This window comes from Melitaea cinxia, chromosome 5 (assembly GCF_905220565.1).
Source record: "Melitaea cinxia chromosome 5, ilMelCinx1.1, whole genome shotgun sequence".
In the NCBI taxonomy this organism is placed as follows: Eukaryota; Metazoa; Arthropoda; class Insecta; order Lepidoptera; family Nymphalidae; genus Melitaea; species Melitaea cinxia.
In genome coordinates this window covers 14,399,252-14,413,796 of record NC_059398.1, presented here as the reverse complement: position 1 = coordinate 14,413,796, position 14,545 = coordinate 14,399,252, and the positions used below count along the sequence as shown (strand labels likewise).

Here is a 14,545-nt window from a genome sequence, read left to right as displayed (position 1 = left end):
TACCCTTTCAAGTAATTTTAAGACTGAGGCCGGTGTACGACAAGGATGCATCTTATCGCCATTACTCTTTAACACCTACACAGAGTACATTATGCGTATTGTCCTGGAAGATTGGAACAAAGGAATATCGGTTGGGGGACACGTGATAAATAACCTTAGATACGCTGACGACACTGCCCTTCTCGCACAGACTAGAGAAGACATTGAAAATCTTTGAATCTTGAAATTCGGACTTGCTATCAACCGAGACAAGACGAAGATGATGATAGTGGACCGGGCTGAACAAAGTGGAAGCAATGTACACAAAATAGCTAATTGCGAAGTGGTACAGAACTATATTTACCTCGGCTCCACTATATCAAGTACTGGAGGATGTGGCGACGAAATAAGGCGAAAGTGCGCCATGACCAGGTCTGCTGTGGAACGACTGGGTAAGATTTGGAGAGACAGAAGGATCACCAAGAAGACTAAAGTCAGGTTGATGAAATGCCTTGTGTTTCCAATCTTTCTCTATGGAGCCAAAACTTGGTCTCTGAAACTGCAGGATCGCCGTAAAATCGATGCATTAGAGATGTGGTGCTGGAGGTGCCTCCTAAAGATCCCGTGGACGGTGTTTCGCACCAACGTATCCATCCTCAGAGAACTTCGTATCAAAGACAGACTATCATCAACTGTACAACTACGAATACTGAAGTTCTTTGGGCACATCTCTAGAAATGAAAACTCGATGGAGAAACTAGTGGTGCAGGGCAAGGTGGAAGACCACCAAACACCCCACTATGTACCTCGTCAGCGCAGCCACGACCACTCTGACAAGAGTGTGCGACTAAGAAGAGTCATAGAAGAGTTTGGATAAAATAGCTAATTAAACAAAATTTAGGTGAAGCTAGGAGGGATGGATAGGAGGAGCTGATAGTGAGGATAAGAACTTAGTTTTATCGATTTTTTTTATATAATATTTTATATCATTGAAAATTTCAATTTTGGCGCATAAACGACCCCTGAGATAGCTGACGGGTGGCGGAGTGGCAAATTAGCCATAATTGGAAACTTGCTAGTGTTTTTAGATTCCAAGAAGCTGTGCTGTTTCAACTTACCTCTGTTTCAACTCTCCTCGCTCTCCCCTATTACATAGCAAAATATTACGGTATATACTTTTAATATCGTAAAGGGTTAAAGTTCAGGTGTAGATATATTATCGTTCAACATTTATAAAGTTTTCACTTTGTTCCGCTTATTCAATTGTTAACATAATTTTTTTTGATAATATTTATTATGACCATTCAAATATATAGGATAAAAATATATTTGCAATAGAAATGTTATAATAATAATATTTTACTATGTTATAACAAGGTAAAATTAATGATATATACTTTTAATCTCGTAAAGGGTTAGAGTTTAAGTGTAGTTATCGTCCAACATTTATAATGTTTTCACTTTGCTCCGTTTACTCAATTATAAAATTATATTTCCATAATCTTCATTATGACTTTTATACCATAAAAATATATTTGTAAAAGAAATGTTATAAGGTTTTGCATTATATTTCCCCCTGCTCGAGGTACTCAACCTCACGATGCTGGTGTTGCAGGTGTTCATAGGTAATAATTATTAATGTATAATGTTATTATAAGAGCCTTTTTTAATATACAATACGTTTAGTAATCGATTACTATAGAACCAAGCGCATTCACACCTACACACACAAAAAAAAATATCAGGTCTATATACATAATAGCAAACAGTTAACAGATATGATAAGTATTAATCTTACTGGTTCTATATAAACACGTTACTTTAATATCGAGGTTTCATTTTACGTAATATATTACGATATAACAAATCATGTACAGTTTGAAAGACAAAGTTGTTTTTATAACTGGGGGGTCAATCGGTATCGGTGCCAAGGTAGTGGAATATTTACTAGAAGAAAATGTTAAGGTAAGAGAGAGTGCGGCTTCTAATTTTATTAATAATGAAAAAAGCGGGTTCTACTAACTTCATTATGATTAGCCGTTCAACTTTATATCGGCGAATTACCTTTTTAATCGATTTCCAAAAAGGGAGGGCGTTCTCAAGTCGATTGTATTTTTTTAAATGTATGCTACTTCAGGACTTTAGACTAGTTGGACCGATTTTGATGACTTTTTCCTAATCGAAAAGTGTTGCGTGTCATTTGATCCCAGTTAAATTTAATTGAGATCTGACGAGTACTTTTCGAGTTAGATCTAATAATGCGTATTTACTCGACTATTTTTTTCCGACCTACGTTATATTGATTTTTTTACTGGGTTTACCTATTATTATATCTTACTTTAATCGAAAGCCTATACTTGTTATGTCGTCTCATTTAATTCTAATCAAGATGTGATTATTATTTTTCGAGTAATCTTTGATGACGCGATAACTTTTTACTGGTGTACCGATTTCTTCAGTTTCTTCTTCAGTTGTAAATTGTAAATATATCTAATCAGATAATATATAATATTTAATCAGTATTTGTTTTACAATTATTATAATAATTTTTTATTAGCTATTACTGCTAATATTAATACCTTTAAAATTCTAAAGTAGAAAAAGAGTTTTTATTGTGGTGAACCTAACACAGATTTTTGATAAATAAATTTTTCGTATGAAATTTGTCAGCTTTTAATTAATATTTTAGGTAATTTTAACTCAGGTCATTGATTTTAAAGTAAAATCCGGCTACTACATTTATTGCCGAACAAAAAGAAAACATGATTTGTATGTTTCAAGTAAACCAATAGTGCTGTTCGCATTAATATAAATTTAGCTGATTTTATGTAACCAAATAATAAATTTGTTGTTTCTTCATTTAACTCTGTAAAATACTATAATTTCAGCATGTAACAAATGTGGACGTTGACGATGTAAAAGGAGTCGCATTACAAAATGAATTGAATAAGAAGTATGGAGCGAATAAGGTTACATTTATAAAGGGAGATGTAACTAACGACGACGTTTTATCTAAGGTTTATGATACTATACTCAAGGAACAGGGACAAATTGACGTTGTTATAAATAATGCCGGAATTATGAATGACAGTCTGGAAAAGTACAAAAAATCAATTGAAGTTAATGTGGTAAGGTATATTTTAAAAATTGATCAAAGAATATACTATTAAGTTAAACGTATACACACTCATATTCAAAAAAGCGCGTGTTGTATTCACAAGCAATATATCTAATATCCAAATATTATTTATTATTTAACAATGTTAATTGTTAAATAGCACTTTATATTAAAATTTTAATTTTAGAAATCAAAATTTTAATCGTTTTTAAAATTTGAACCTAAGCATCGGTTCGGAATGCAGATTTTTCAGAGAAGAACAGATACGAAACGTGACATCAACTGACGCGAAATTGGATTCATCGATATTGTATTAGTAGTGTTTGTGAGAAGAATTGTTTAAACCCGTAATTTGAAGTGAATATAGATTTGTCACCAATCTAGGGAAATTACTGAAACTATTTTTCATTTATTTATTCATTCATTCATTAAGCCTGTAACATCCCACTGCTGGACATAGGCCTCTTTCTCCATGTAGGAGAAGGTTTTGAGTTTAATCCACCACGCTGCTTCACTTCGGGTGTACGGATATATCCTATTATGATTAACGATCGCTACCAGATTTTTATGATAACAACCTGAACCGACGGCTTAACGTGCTCTCTGAGGCACGGTGGGGAGACTCATAAGGACAGATATAGAAACCGGAAAGAAATATTTGTACAAATACAAATATTCATCACGAGCAGGAATCGTACCCGCAAACCGTCGGTATTTTAGGTGACTACTCGCACCACTACACCAGAACAGAGCAGAGTAGTAAAAATATTTTTGTCAAAGCTCAATCGGACAATACAACGAAAATAGATGCGTTTTTGATGACAGAATATTTTGATCAATGGCTCTATATATCTATTATCTGTATTTTATTTAACTTGAAATAAATTATAATATTAATCTTCATCGTAGTAAAATAACACTATGAAAAAGAAAGATTATTAAAAAAAGTCTTACTGTAAAAGGTTAGGTTACTTTTAAGCCGATTTTCGTCCGACTGTCGGTCCCGCTTGTTATCGTACACCCGATAGCGTTCGTTACCCATAGGAGGGAATATATTCGCCAACTTGCAGTGGAGCAGCGTGGTGGATTAAGCTTCGATCCTTCTCCGACACGGAAAAGAGGCCTGTGTCCTGCGATGAGATGTTTCAGGCTGAATCATAAATGTAATCGTTTACGATTTCAGTCTAAGCACTATTATATTTACGACCGTTTTGCTTAAAAATAATTCTCTAATATATACTTTAGACAGCATTGGTCACAAATACACTAAAGGCACTGAAAGTTATGCGAAAAGACGAGGGTGGTAATGGAGGAGTGATTATGAACGTGTCATCTATTGCTGCTATGTATCAAGACAGTTTGCTGCCAATTTACTTTGGTACGAAGAGTGCTGTATTACAATTTAGTAATTGTATTGGGGTAATTATCACATATTGTTATTATACTAAACATGGCCAGGCAATGAAAGAAATAAGAGAGAAGTCAGTGACCGAGTACTTCATAAAAATAATAATAATTAATTAGTATTATTTTTTATTGCACGCATATAATTGACGAGAATAGAATTTTTATTAAATGAAAACAATACCATTTGTCTAAAATACAGTCTTAGTGTTTTACAGTCAGTCAGTTAGTCAATCAGTCAGTCAGTAACTAAAAATTATAATATGGTTTATATTTTTCAGTTGCCAGACTACTACAACAGAACCGGAGTACGCGTGCTAACTATTTGCTTCGGCGCCACTGACACCACGCTTCTAAGCAAAGAAAAGCTTGGAAATTTTGATGAAGAAATTAATAAAAACATACAAACTGTACTTAAAAGTCATCGTTATCAAAAGTTTGTTTTTTCTTGTCTTTTTTTATAATAAATATAGTTACTGTTAAGAAAAATTTTTCTCAGAATATGACGATATAATTAACATTTTAAATAAACTACTTGTTAACAAATTCTATTACTTTAAGGGTCGAATCAGCGGCACGTGCGGTTATAGACTCATTAAAGCAGGGTGAAAGTGGAAGTACGTGGCTTGCAATCGCCGATAGACCCGCTAAAGATATCACTGAACACGTCAAGAAAGCGTACGGTATACTGCGAGAACTTGTGTTTACATAAAGCATAAAGCTATGGACAGAGAAACTTTATCAATTATTTTTTTGGAATAATGGGAAAATGCCAACTATAAAATATGTTTTTTTGATCGAAAGTTTATTTTAGATATTTATATCTATAATGTTCGTTACATTTGCGTACAATAAATTGATTAATTGATATTTCTTATTATTACTACTAAGAACGAAATCCACTGTGTTAATATCATTGGTTTTGTGGACATTTCAGTCTTAACTTCTGATTATATAATAGACACTTGTAAAACTTGCAATCAACATTAAAACAGTTCCTAGTTATGTACCTATATCAGATCCAGTTACATTAGTTTTAGATATGTTCGATAAACTTTGCGTTCAATAAATTGATTGATTGGCATTTGTTTTTATTACAACGAAAAACAAAACATACTTTTTTATTACCATTGACTTCAAGCACATTTAAGTATTAACTAGTTATATAACCGTAGGTGGTAACATCGGAGTTAACCCACGGCCCGGGGATGTCGCAGGGTATGTCCGACTCACACAAACTAAAACATCTGGGGTGTTTTTTGACTCCCCTGGGGCGGGATCACGGCGACGCTTTAGCACTTCAGCGATCCCGTGTGCGTTAGCCCTTGCGGGCCCGACGTGGAGATATGAATTCTTTGACACATAAAGTGTGCCTTTCGGAGAAGATCCAGCAACTCTCGTGGGGTCCGCGGCACTCCTTCCAATTCTTTTGGTTGTTGGAACCATGAAATCTAAAAAATTGGCCTTCAATGCTTAGCGATCGTAGAACAAAGACATTTTGTAGTTTTATAATTTACCTTTTTGTGCTTTTTAATTGTATTGCACAATTGTTAATTTTAAAATCATTTTATGAACCTAAAACCATTATACTGAAATTTCTGTTATATATTTTGTTAAATTTCTTTTATATTGCTTTGATAACTTTCTCTTATATTTCTTGTGAACGTTCCTAACGTTAGTAACTTCAGTTGGCCAGAACAAGCACTTCTGTTCGGTCATCTCAAAAATTTTACTAAACAATTTTTAAGTACATCAGTTATTATTTACGAAAGCCTATACCAGCTCGCGTCTAACTTCTTATTATTATCAACAGTTACGTGTAAAACTTGTAATCAATAAAACAGTTTCTCGTTACAGTAGATTAGATTATGTTATAGTATCAACTTATCTGAAGTTGTTCAAATAAGTACCTGGCTGACCGAGCTCAGCTTGGTATTTTTAGTAAATCGTGAAGGATAAGTAGTAGAAGAGAGAGTTAAAATAATTCGCTGCCGCTTTGGGTGAAGTCTTTTTTAATCGACTTCAAAAAAGGAGGAGGTTACTTAATTCGGCCGGAGGAAACTCAATATATATATATATATAATATATATATTGTATGTTCGGGGATAACTTCGTCGTTTATGAAAAGATTTTGATAATTCTTTTTTTGTTGGAAAGGAGATATCTCTGGTGTGGTACCATGATAAGGAAACCAGGATCTGATGATGGGATCACAGAGAAATCAAGGGAAACTCTCGAAAATCCGCATAACTTTTTACTGGGTGTACGTACCGATTTTGATGATTTTTAACTTAATCGAAACCCGATTTTTATCATGTGGTCATATTTCATCGAGATCTGATTACAACTTTTTGAGTAATCTTTGATAATGCGTATTTCTTGACTATTATTTCGTGTACCTACATTCTATTACTTGTCAAAGTAATTGAAGTCGATTTTTTTTCGTTTGCCTGCAAACACAATTATTAATAATGAATTAACGCAAATAAAAATTAACGATAAATTAAAAATTGATACACAATACACAATTACAAGATTGACAGTAATTGCTTCTCAAAATGACTGATAGGCGCTCCAACAAATCGTATTTTTTTTTGAAAATCATATTTAAATACGAATTACATATTTATAAAATATGAATAATATTTTTTTTTACCGACAATAATAAAAATTATACATAAATATAAAAAAAATCAAAAATAAAAAATAATTAAAAACTAATAATGATAAAATATGAATAATATTTTACGATTTTACCGACAAAAAAAAGGAAAAATTATTGATCAGGGACATGGGGATTTGAACCATGATTTTCTTGGTTGATCCCGACCGGCCAATTTCCCACCGAGCTATTGCAACTAAATTGACAGATGCGAAATTTACCTTCGTATTCTAACGATATTTTTTCACTCACTAAAAACAGGGATAAAACGACATTTTCTAAAAATGAATCTTAGCTAGATGGATTTATCTCCCCCGAAACCTCCTATATACTAAATTTTATGAAAATCGTTGGAGCCGTTTCTGAGATTCAGATTCTATATATATATATACAAGAATTGCTCGGTTAATGGTATTATTAGATTAGATAAAGATAAAAATGAATTATAATAATTGTATAATAAAAATGTTTTAATAATTTCTCTATAAATTTTTCGCTACTTGAAGGTTCTCTTATATAAATACACTCAATAAGATTACGTTGCAATTTTTTTTTAAATCGTGTATTTAGTTAAAAATATTTTTTTTAAGTTAACAAAAAATACAAGGCAAACTTAACGTAATCAGATCATACATGTATTCAAAATAGTATTCTGAAAATTTCAATATACTTTATACATAAAAAATAGGTGGATCTCGGTATAGAGGGGATAGTAGTCTAAAACCTCGTCACATATCACCAAGTCACTTGTTTGAATGTTTTAAAGACGTTTGATGTTTAATTTATTGTTAAAATACTTATTTTACTGTGTTTGTGTTTACTCGATTTACAAATGTCCGAATTAATATGTATAAGAATTAATATCATTATTCTGTTCCAAAATGTATTATTTTATACAATAAGTCTTCCTAATTTCATTTCGAATGCTCGCCTGCAGCGCCATCTTTACATTGTCTAATGTTTGTTCAAATCAAATTAATAATCCTTTGTCTATATACAAATAAATAAATTTGAAGTGTCTGTTTGTAATATTAAAATAACCGCTTTTTACTAAATGCATATGGATGCATACATGGTACATATACCAAAATAACATTTTTTAAAATTTTCGTCTGTCTGTCTGTGTGTCTGTTTGTACTGGCTAATCTCTGAAACAGCGACGAAAAGTCCGTGAAATAGTATAAGAAATAAGAAATGTCAACTATTGTGTTGGTTGAAATTGCGTAGCGTTATTTGTTAATATTACTGGACGTATAATAGAAGTTAGCAACCGATATTGTAAATAATTGTTTAGTAAACATTTTAGTTAGACTATGTTTAAACATTTTTTTGAATATCATATCAAAAAAATGTTTAGAATCCCTAATGTGTGGGTAACACAAAAATAAAATTGTACATATTAGACTATGTTTAATATCGTATTGGACTGAAATTGTGTAATACCTTTTTTTACGCTGAAAAATGCCTTTACGCACTATCCCCTTCACCCTTAGACGACGGAAGTTGGGGCTCCCGGCGCAGACAGAACAGAACGCGCCAGACTAGCCGCTAAAAACCAGCGGTGACCTCATCGTCGTAGTAGGACGCCACAGTATCGCGTTAGCATGCAACCGCGACGCCCCAAATTACATAATACCTATTTTTATTGTAGGATGTACATACCTATAATATTACTAAGGGACCTTTGTTGGTTAAAAATAATTAAATCATAAATATTTTAGACAGCAGTGGTCACAAATACGCTAAAGGCATTGAAAGTAATGCGAAAAGATGAGGGTGGCAAAGGAGGAGTTGTGATAAACGTGTCGTCTGTTACTGCTTTGCATCAACAAAGTATGTTTCCAATTTACCGTGGTACAAAGAGTGCTGTGTTACAATTTAGTAATTGTATTGGGGTAAGCAGTTATGTATTTTTTGTTAATTTACTAAAAAGGCTATGAAACAAATATGTAAGAGTAGTTAGTATACTCAGTAAAAAAAAACACGTTACATTCCTATGATGACAAACGCTGCAGACAGATTAACGTACTCTTCGAGACACGGTGGGAAGACGAACAAAGACACCCAGGAAGTCAAAATCAAAATCAAAATCAAAACCAGCTTTATTCAAATTGGCTCCAAGAGCACTTTCGAATCGTCATTTTACAAACTAAAACTTTAAAATCAATTATTATATTTGTAGAAGTAAAGCTACCACCGATCCGGAATGTAGATTCTGCAGAGAAGAATCGGCAAGAAACTCCGCAGTTACTCTTTGTAAAATAATATATAAACTGTGTTTTAGTACAAAATTAGAAACATGTTGCATAAAATACAACGTCACTAAGTCCAAACATCTTTATCAACTATGTAACAAACATAAAAATATATGTACAGATATGAACATTCAACCCAGCAGAAACTGAACTTCTAACTATCTATGTTTAATCGCCTTACACGCACCACTTCATAAGAACTAAAATCTTTATTTAATTTTTCGCTGTAATACTATTTTAATATTCGTATACAGAGAAGTATGTTTACAATTAATATTATTTATTTATATTCATCAGCTGCCCGACTATTACAATAGAACCGGAGTACGCGTGCTAACTATTTGCTTCGGCGCCACTGATACTAAGATTCTAAGCAAAGACAATTTTGGAAGTTTTGATGAAGAAATGAACAAAAGAGCACGAGAAAACTTAAAATATTTCAAATTGCAAAAGTAAGCTTGTTCTTGTCTTTTTAACCGACTCCCAAAAAAGGAGGAGGTTCTCAATTCGACTGTATTTTTTTTAATGTATGTTACATCAGAAGTTTTGACCGTGTGGACCGATTTCAACAATTTTTTTTAATCGAAAGGTGTTGTGTGTCAATTGGTCCCATTTAAATTTATTTGAGATCTAACAACTACTTTTCGAGTTATATCTAATAATGCGTTTTTACTTGACGCTTTTTTCGTCGACCTACGTTGTATTATACCACATAACTTTCTACTGGATGTACCGATTTTGATAATTCTTTTTTTATTGGAAAGGAGATATCCCTAGTTTAGTACCATCATAAGGAAACCAGGATTTGATGATGGGATCCTAGAGAAATCGAGGGAAACTCTTGAAAATCCGCAATAACTTTTTACTGGGTGTACCGATTTTGATAATTCTTTTTTTGTTGGAAAGAAGATATCCCTAGTTTAGTACCATGACAAGGAAACTAGGATCTGATAATGGGATCCCAGAGAAATTGAGGGAACTTCTTGAAAATCCGCAATAACTTTTTACTGGGTGTACCGATTTTAATAATTTTTAATTTAATCGAAAGCTGATATTTGTCATGTGGTCACATATAAATTTTAAAGAGATCTGATAACTACTTTTTGAGTAATTTTTGATAATGCGTAGTTACTTGACTGCTTTGGGCGTGGATTATACACGTCCATTAACCCGGCCCCTGGGAGAGTAGAGTCACCTTCTCTACTTTTCACTTGGGTAGGTCCTATCTGGCGCGTCCACGTCGCGGGGGTGGGCATCTTACACTTCAGTAAGCCAGAGTGTGTAGATGGCGAAGTTCAGCAGGGACCCAGTACTGCGGGGTATAACGCAGAACCCCTACCCAGGGTTACGAGTGGAGACCTCAACGGTGGTAAATGCGGAGACAACAGTTGTCGGTACGGACTAACCAGCGGAGGAGGCAAGCCATAGGGGCGTAGTACCTGAATCCTGATGGAGGGCAGCGGTTACCATTAGTACCGAAGTGAAGCGAATGAACCATATGTTCTGATCCGATTCACTCTTGGATTACTATAGCCACTGAGGTTATAGTACCGCGATGTAGAAAGTAACGGGAACCTACTACATTATTTATCCCATGAGAGTTGCAATGATGAGTATGCGTAAAGACACTGTGAGACCGCCTGCAACCCGCGTAGCGACCGGCGCCCTGAGTTTTCCGGGGCTGAGGGTGTGAAATGGGATACCGGCCATCAGGATGCGGGCAACCAGGCATCTTATGGAAAAAATGCTACTGGAAGAGGGATAAATGTCAACTTAAGAAAAAATCTTCGCATAGGTACATGGAATGTTCGGGGGCTTCTTGAAGATGGGAAGCTTCACATTCTGGAACAAGAACTTGAGCGATGCAAACTCACTATCGCAGGAATCAGCGAGACACACTGGAAAGATAGCGGCCACTTTGACTCAGAGAAACACACTATCTACTTCTCCGGCAACGACAAAAGTAGCTTTTCGAGTGTGACTATTGCGATCCCTAAATCGTGGAAAAACTCGGTACTTGGCTACCACCCTATTAATGATAGAATTATGTCCATCAAACTTAGCGCATCACCAACCCCACTCAACATTATTCAAGTCTATGCTCCTACAAGTTCTGCCAGAGATGAAGAAGTAGAAGACTTTTATTGTCAACTTGAGTCTTCTATAGCTAAGATTCCTAAAAGAGAGCTTTTACTCATCATTGGGGACTTTAACGCCAAGGTAGGAAACACCACAATGGATACAGGCATACGACATATTCTTGGGAACTATGGCCATGGTGTCCGTAACCCAAGGGGAGAGCGACTCATAGAGTTCGCTGCCGACAACAACATGACCATAACAAACACGATGTTCACACACCATCTTAGACGCCTATATACCTGGACATCCCCCGACGGCAAGCACCGCAATCAGATAGATTTCATATTGGTGAGAACCAGATGGAGAAGCTCAATAACCAATGCGCATACCTTGCCGGGTGCTGATTGTCATTCCGACCACCAACTGCTCATTGGAAACATACGACTAAAATTGCAGAGAGCAAGACAAATAAAAATGGCTAAAAGAATAGAGGTGAAAGATCCAAAGTTACTCGCAACCTCAATACAGAGCAGACATACCGCATGGAGAACAGGTAGTGGAAATAATGACACTAATTTCTTATGGACCTCGGCAAAGACGTATATTATAGAGGCGATTGCGGAGTCACAGCCGAAAACCGTCATACTAAAATGACAGCATTGGATGACGGAAGACACCTGGCATATGGTTGAAGAGCGCCGAAAACTTAAAGCCAGTGGTGCTAGTATTAAAGAGTTGAATGCTAAGTCAACTATCATACAAGCTGCTTGTCGACGTGACTGCAATAACCATCTGGGTAGGATATGCGATGAACTGGAACAGCACTCTAACAAATATCAGACCAAAGATCTGTATGATAAGGTGCGATACATAACACGCCAATTTAAGCCTAAGACGTGGGCTATTGAGGATTCCGCTGGGATGACGGTTACAGAGATAAAGGATATAGTGAATGTGTGAAAGGAGTATTGCCAATCACTATTTTCCAACAACTCGGCATCAAGCTTCACGTGCTTTTCCTACGATATACGTGACCGTGAACCCGACATAATGCGCAATGAAGTACGAGCAGCAATTAAACACCTAAAATGTAATAAAGCCATAGGTTGTGACGAAATCCCAGTCGAGGTCCTCAAAGTAATGGGAGAATCCGGAGTGAATGTCTTATACACCATCTGCAGTAAAATATGGGAGACCGGAATATGGCCCGACGACTGGTCGAAATCCATTTTTATTCCATTGCACAAAAAAGGGTCCACCAAGAAATGCAACAACTACCGACTCATATCCTTGATATCGCATGCAAGTAAGATGATGCTCCACATAATGAATAGACGGTTGTTGGCCTACCTTTCAAGTCAAATCGCACTCGAGCAAGCCGGATTTGTTAAAGGAAGAGGCACTCGCGAACAAATTCTTATATTGCGTCAGATTATTGAGAAGGCCAGAGAATTCAATACAATCATTTACATCTGCTTTGTGGACTTTCGCAAAGCATTTGATACGGTCATATGGACACACCTCTGGACAATACTTGCAGAAATGGGTGTACCGCAACATCTAATAGTTATGTTGAGGAGGCTGTATGAAGATGGTACTGCAGCGGTAAAAGTGGATGATACCCTTTCAAGTAATTTTAAGACTGAGGCCGGTGTACGACAAGGATGCATCTTATCGCCATTACTCTTTAACACCTACACAGAGTACATTATGCGTATTGTCCTGGAAGGTTGGAACAAAGGAATATCGGTTGGGGGACACGTGATAAATAACCTTAGATACGCTGACGACACTGCCCTTCTCGCACAGACTAGAGAAGACATTGAAAATCTTTTGACCCGTCTAGAAAATATCAGCCTCCAATTCGGACTTGCTATCAACCGAGACAAGACGAAGATGATGATAGTGGACCGGGCTGAACAAAGTGGAAGCAATGTACACAAAGTAGCTAATTGCGAAGTGGTACAGAACTATATTTACCTCGGCTCCACTATATCAAGTACTGGAGGATGTGGCGACGAAATAAGACGAAGGTGCGCCATGACCAGGTCTGCTGTGGAACGACTGGGAAAGATTTGGGGAGACAGAAGGATCACCAATAAGACTAAAGTCAGGTTGATAAAATGCCTTGTGTTTCCAATCTTTCTCTATGGAGCCGAAACTTGGTCTCTGAAACTGCAGGATCGCCTTAAAAATCGATGCATTAGAGAGGAGGCGCCTCCTAAAGATCCCGTGGACGGCGTTTCGCACCAACGTATTCATCCTCAGAGAACTTCGTATCAAAGACAGACTATCATCAACTGTACAACTACGAATACTGAAGTTCTTTGGGCACATCTCTAGAAATGAAAACTCGATGGAGAAACTAGTGGTGCAAGGCCAGGTGGAAGGCAAGAGAGCACGCGGTCGAACGCCAACCCGCTGGACAGACGTCATCACAAGGGCTACTGAGTCCACCATGGTCCAGTGTACTTGCGACGCCTCCAACAGAGGGAAATGGAAGCACATCGCCAGGAGAGCTACCCTCGAAAAAAAATTATCGACCCACCAAACACCCCACTATGTACCTCGTCAGCGCAGCCACGACCACTCTGACAAGAGTGTGCGACTAAGAAGAAGTTACTTGACTATTTTTACGTCGATCTACGTTGTATTACTCGTCCATGTAATTGAAGCCGGTTTTTTTTTCGTTTGCGAGCAAACACAATTATTATAACAATGTTACAAACTGTTTAAATCATCTTTAATTTTTTTTTTAATGTAACTAGGTCAGCAAACAAGCGTACGGCTCATCTGATAGTGATTACCGTAGCTTATAGAAGTCTGAAACGGCAGAAAAATTGTAAGTGCGTTACCGACCTTACCCCTAATTCCCCCAGGAGCTCTGGTCAGCTTATTCACCAACGAGAACACAACACTGCTGTATTATTTAGCTGTGATCTTCTGTAAAGTCGAGATCCATATTTGAGTAGGAAATGTCCTGCTGTGCCCTACCTCAATTAACGATTACAAATTGTGACGATACAATTAATATTTCTGAGTTAC

At 36.1% G+C, this 14,545-nt stretch overlaps 1 protein-coding gene across 1 annotated transcript; it reads left to right on the top strand.

Moving 5' to 3' along the window:
- The first annotated feature begins 1,813 nt into the window (after positions 1 to 1,813).
- On the top strand, positions 1,814 to 5,297 carry LOC123653668 (alcohol dehydrogenase 2-like). Its single transcript, XM_045589662.1, has 5 exons — positions 1,814 to 1,944; positions 2,868 to 3,107; positions 4,343 to 4,516; positions 4,783 to 4,937; positions 5,063 to 5,297. The coding sequence occupies exons 1-5, from the start codon at positions 1,849 to 1,851 to the stop codon at positions 5,211 to 5,213; spliced, it is 816 nt and encodes a 271-aa protein (XP_045445618.1). The 5' UTR covers positions 1,814 to 1,848; the 3' UTR covers positions 5,214 to 5,297.
- The last annotated feature ends 9,248 nt before the right edge of the window (positions 5,298 to 14,545 follow it).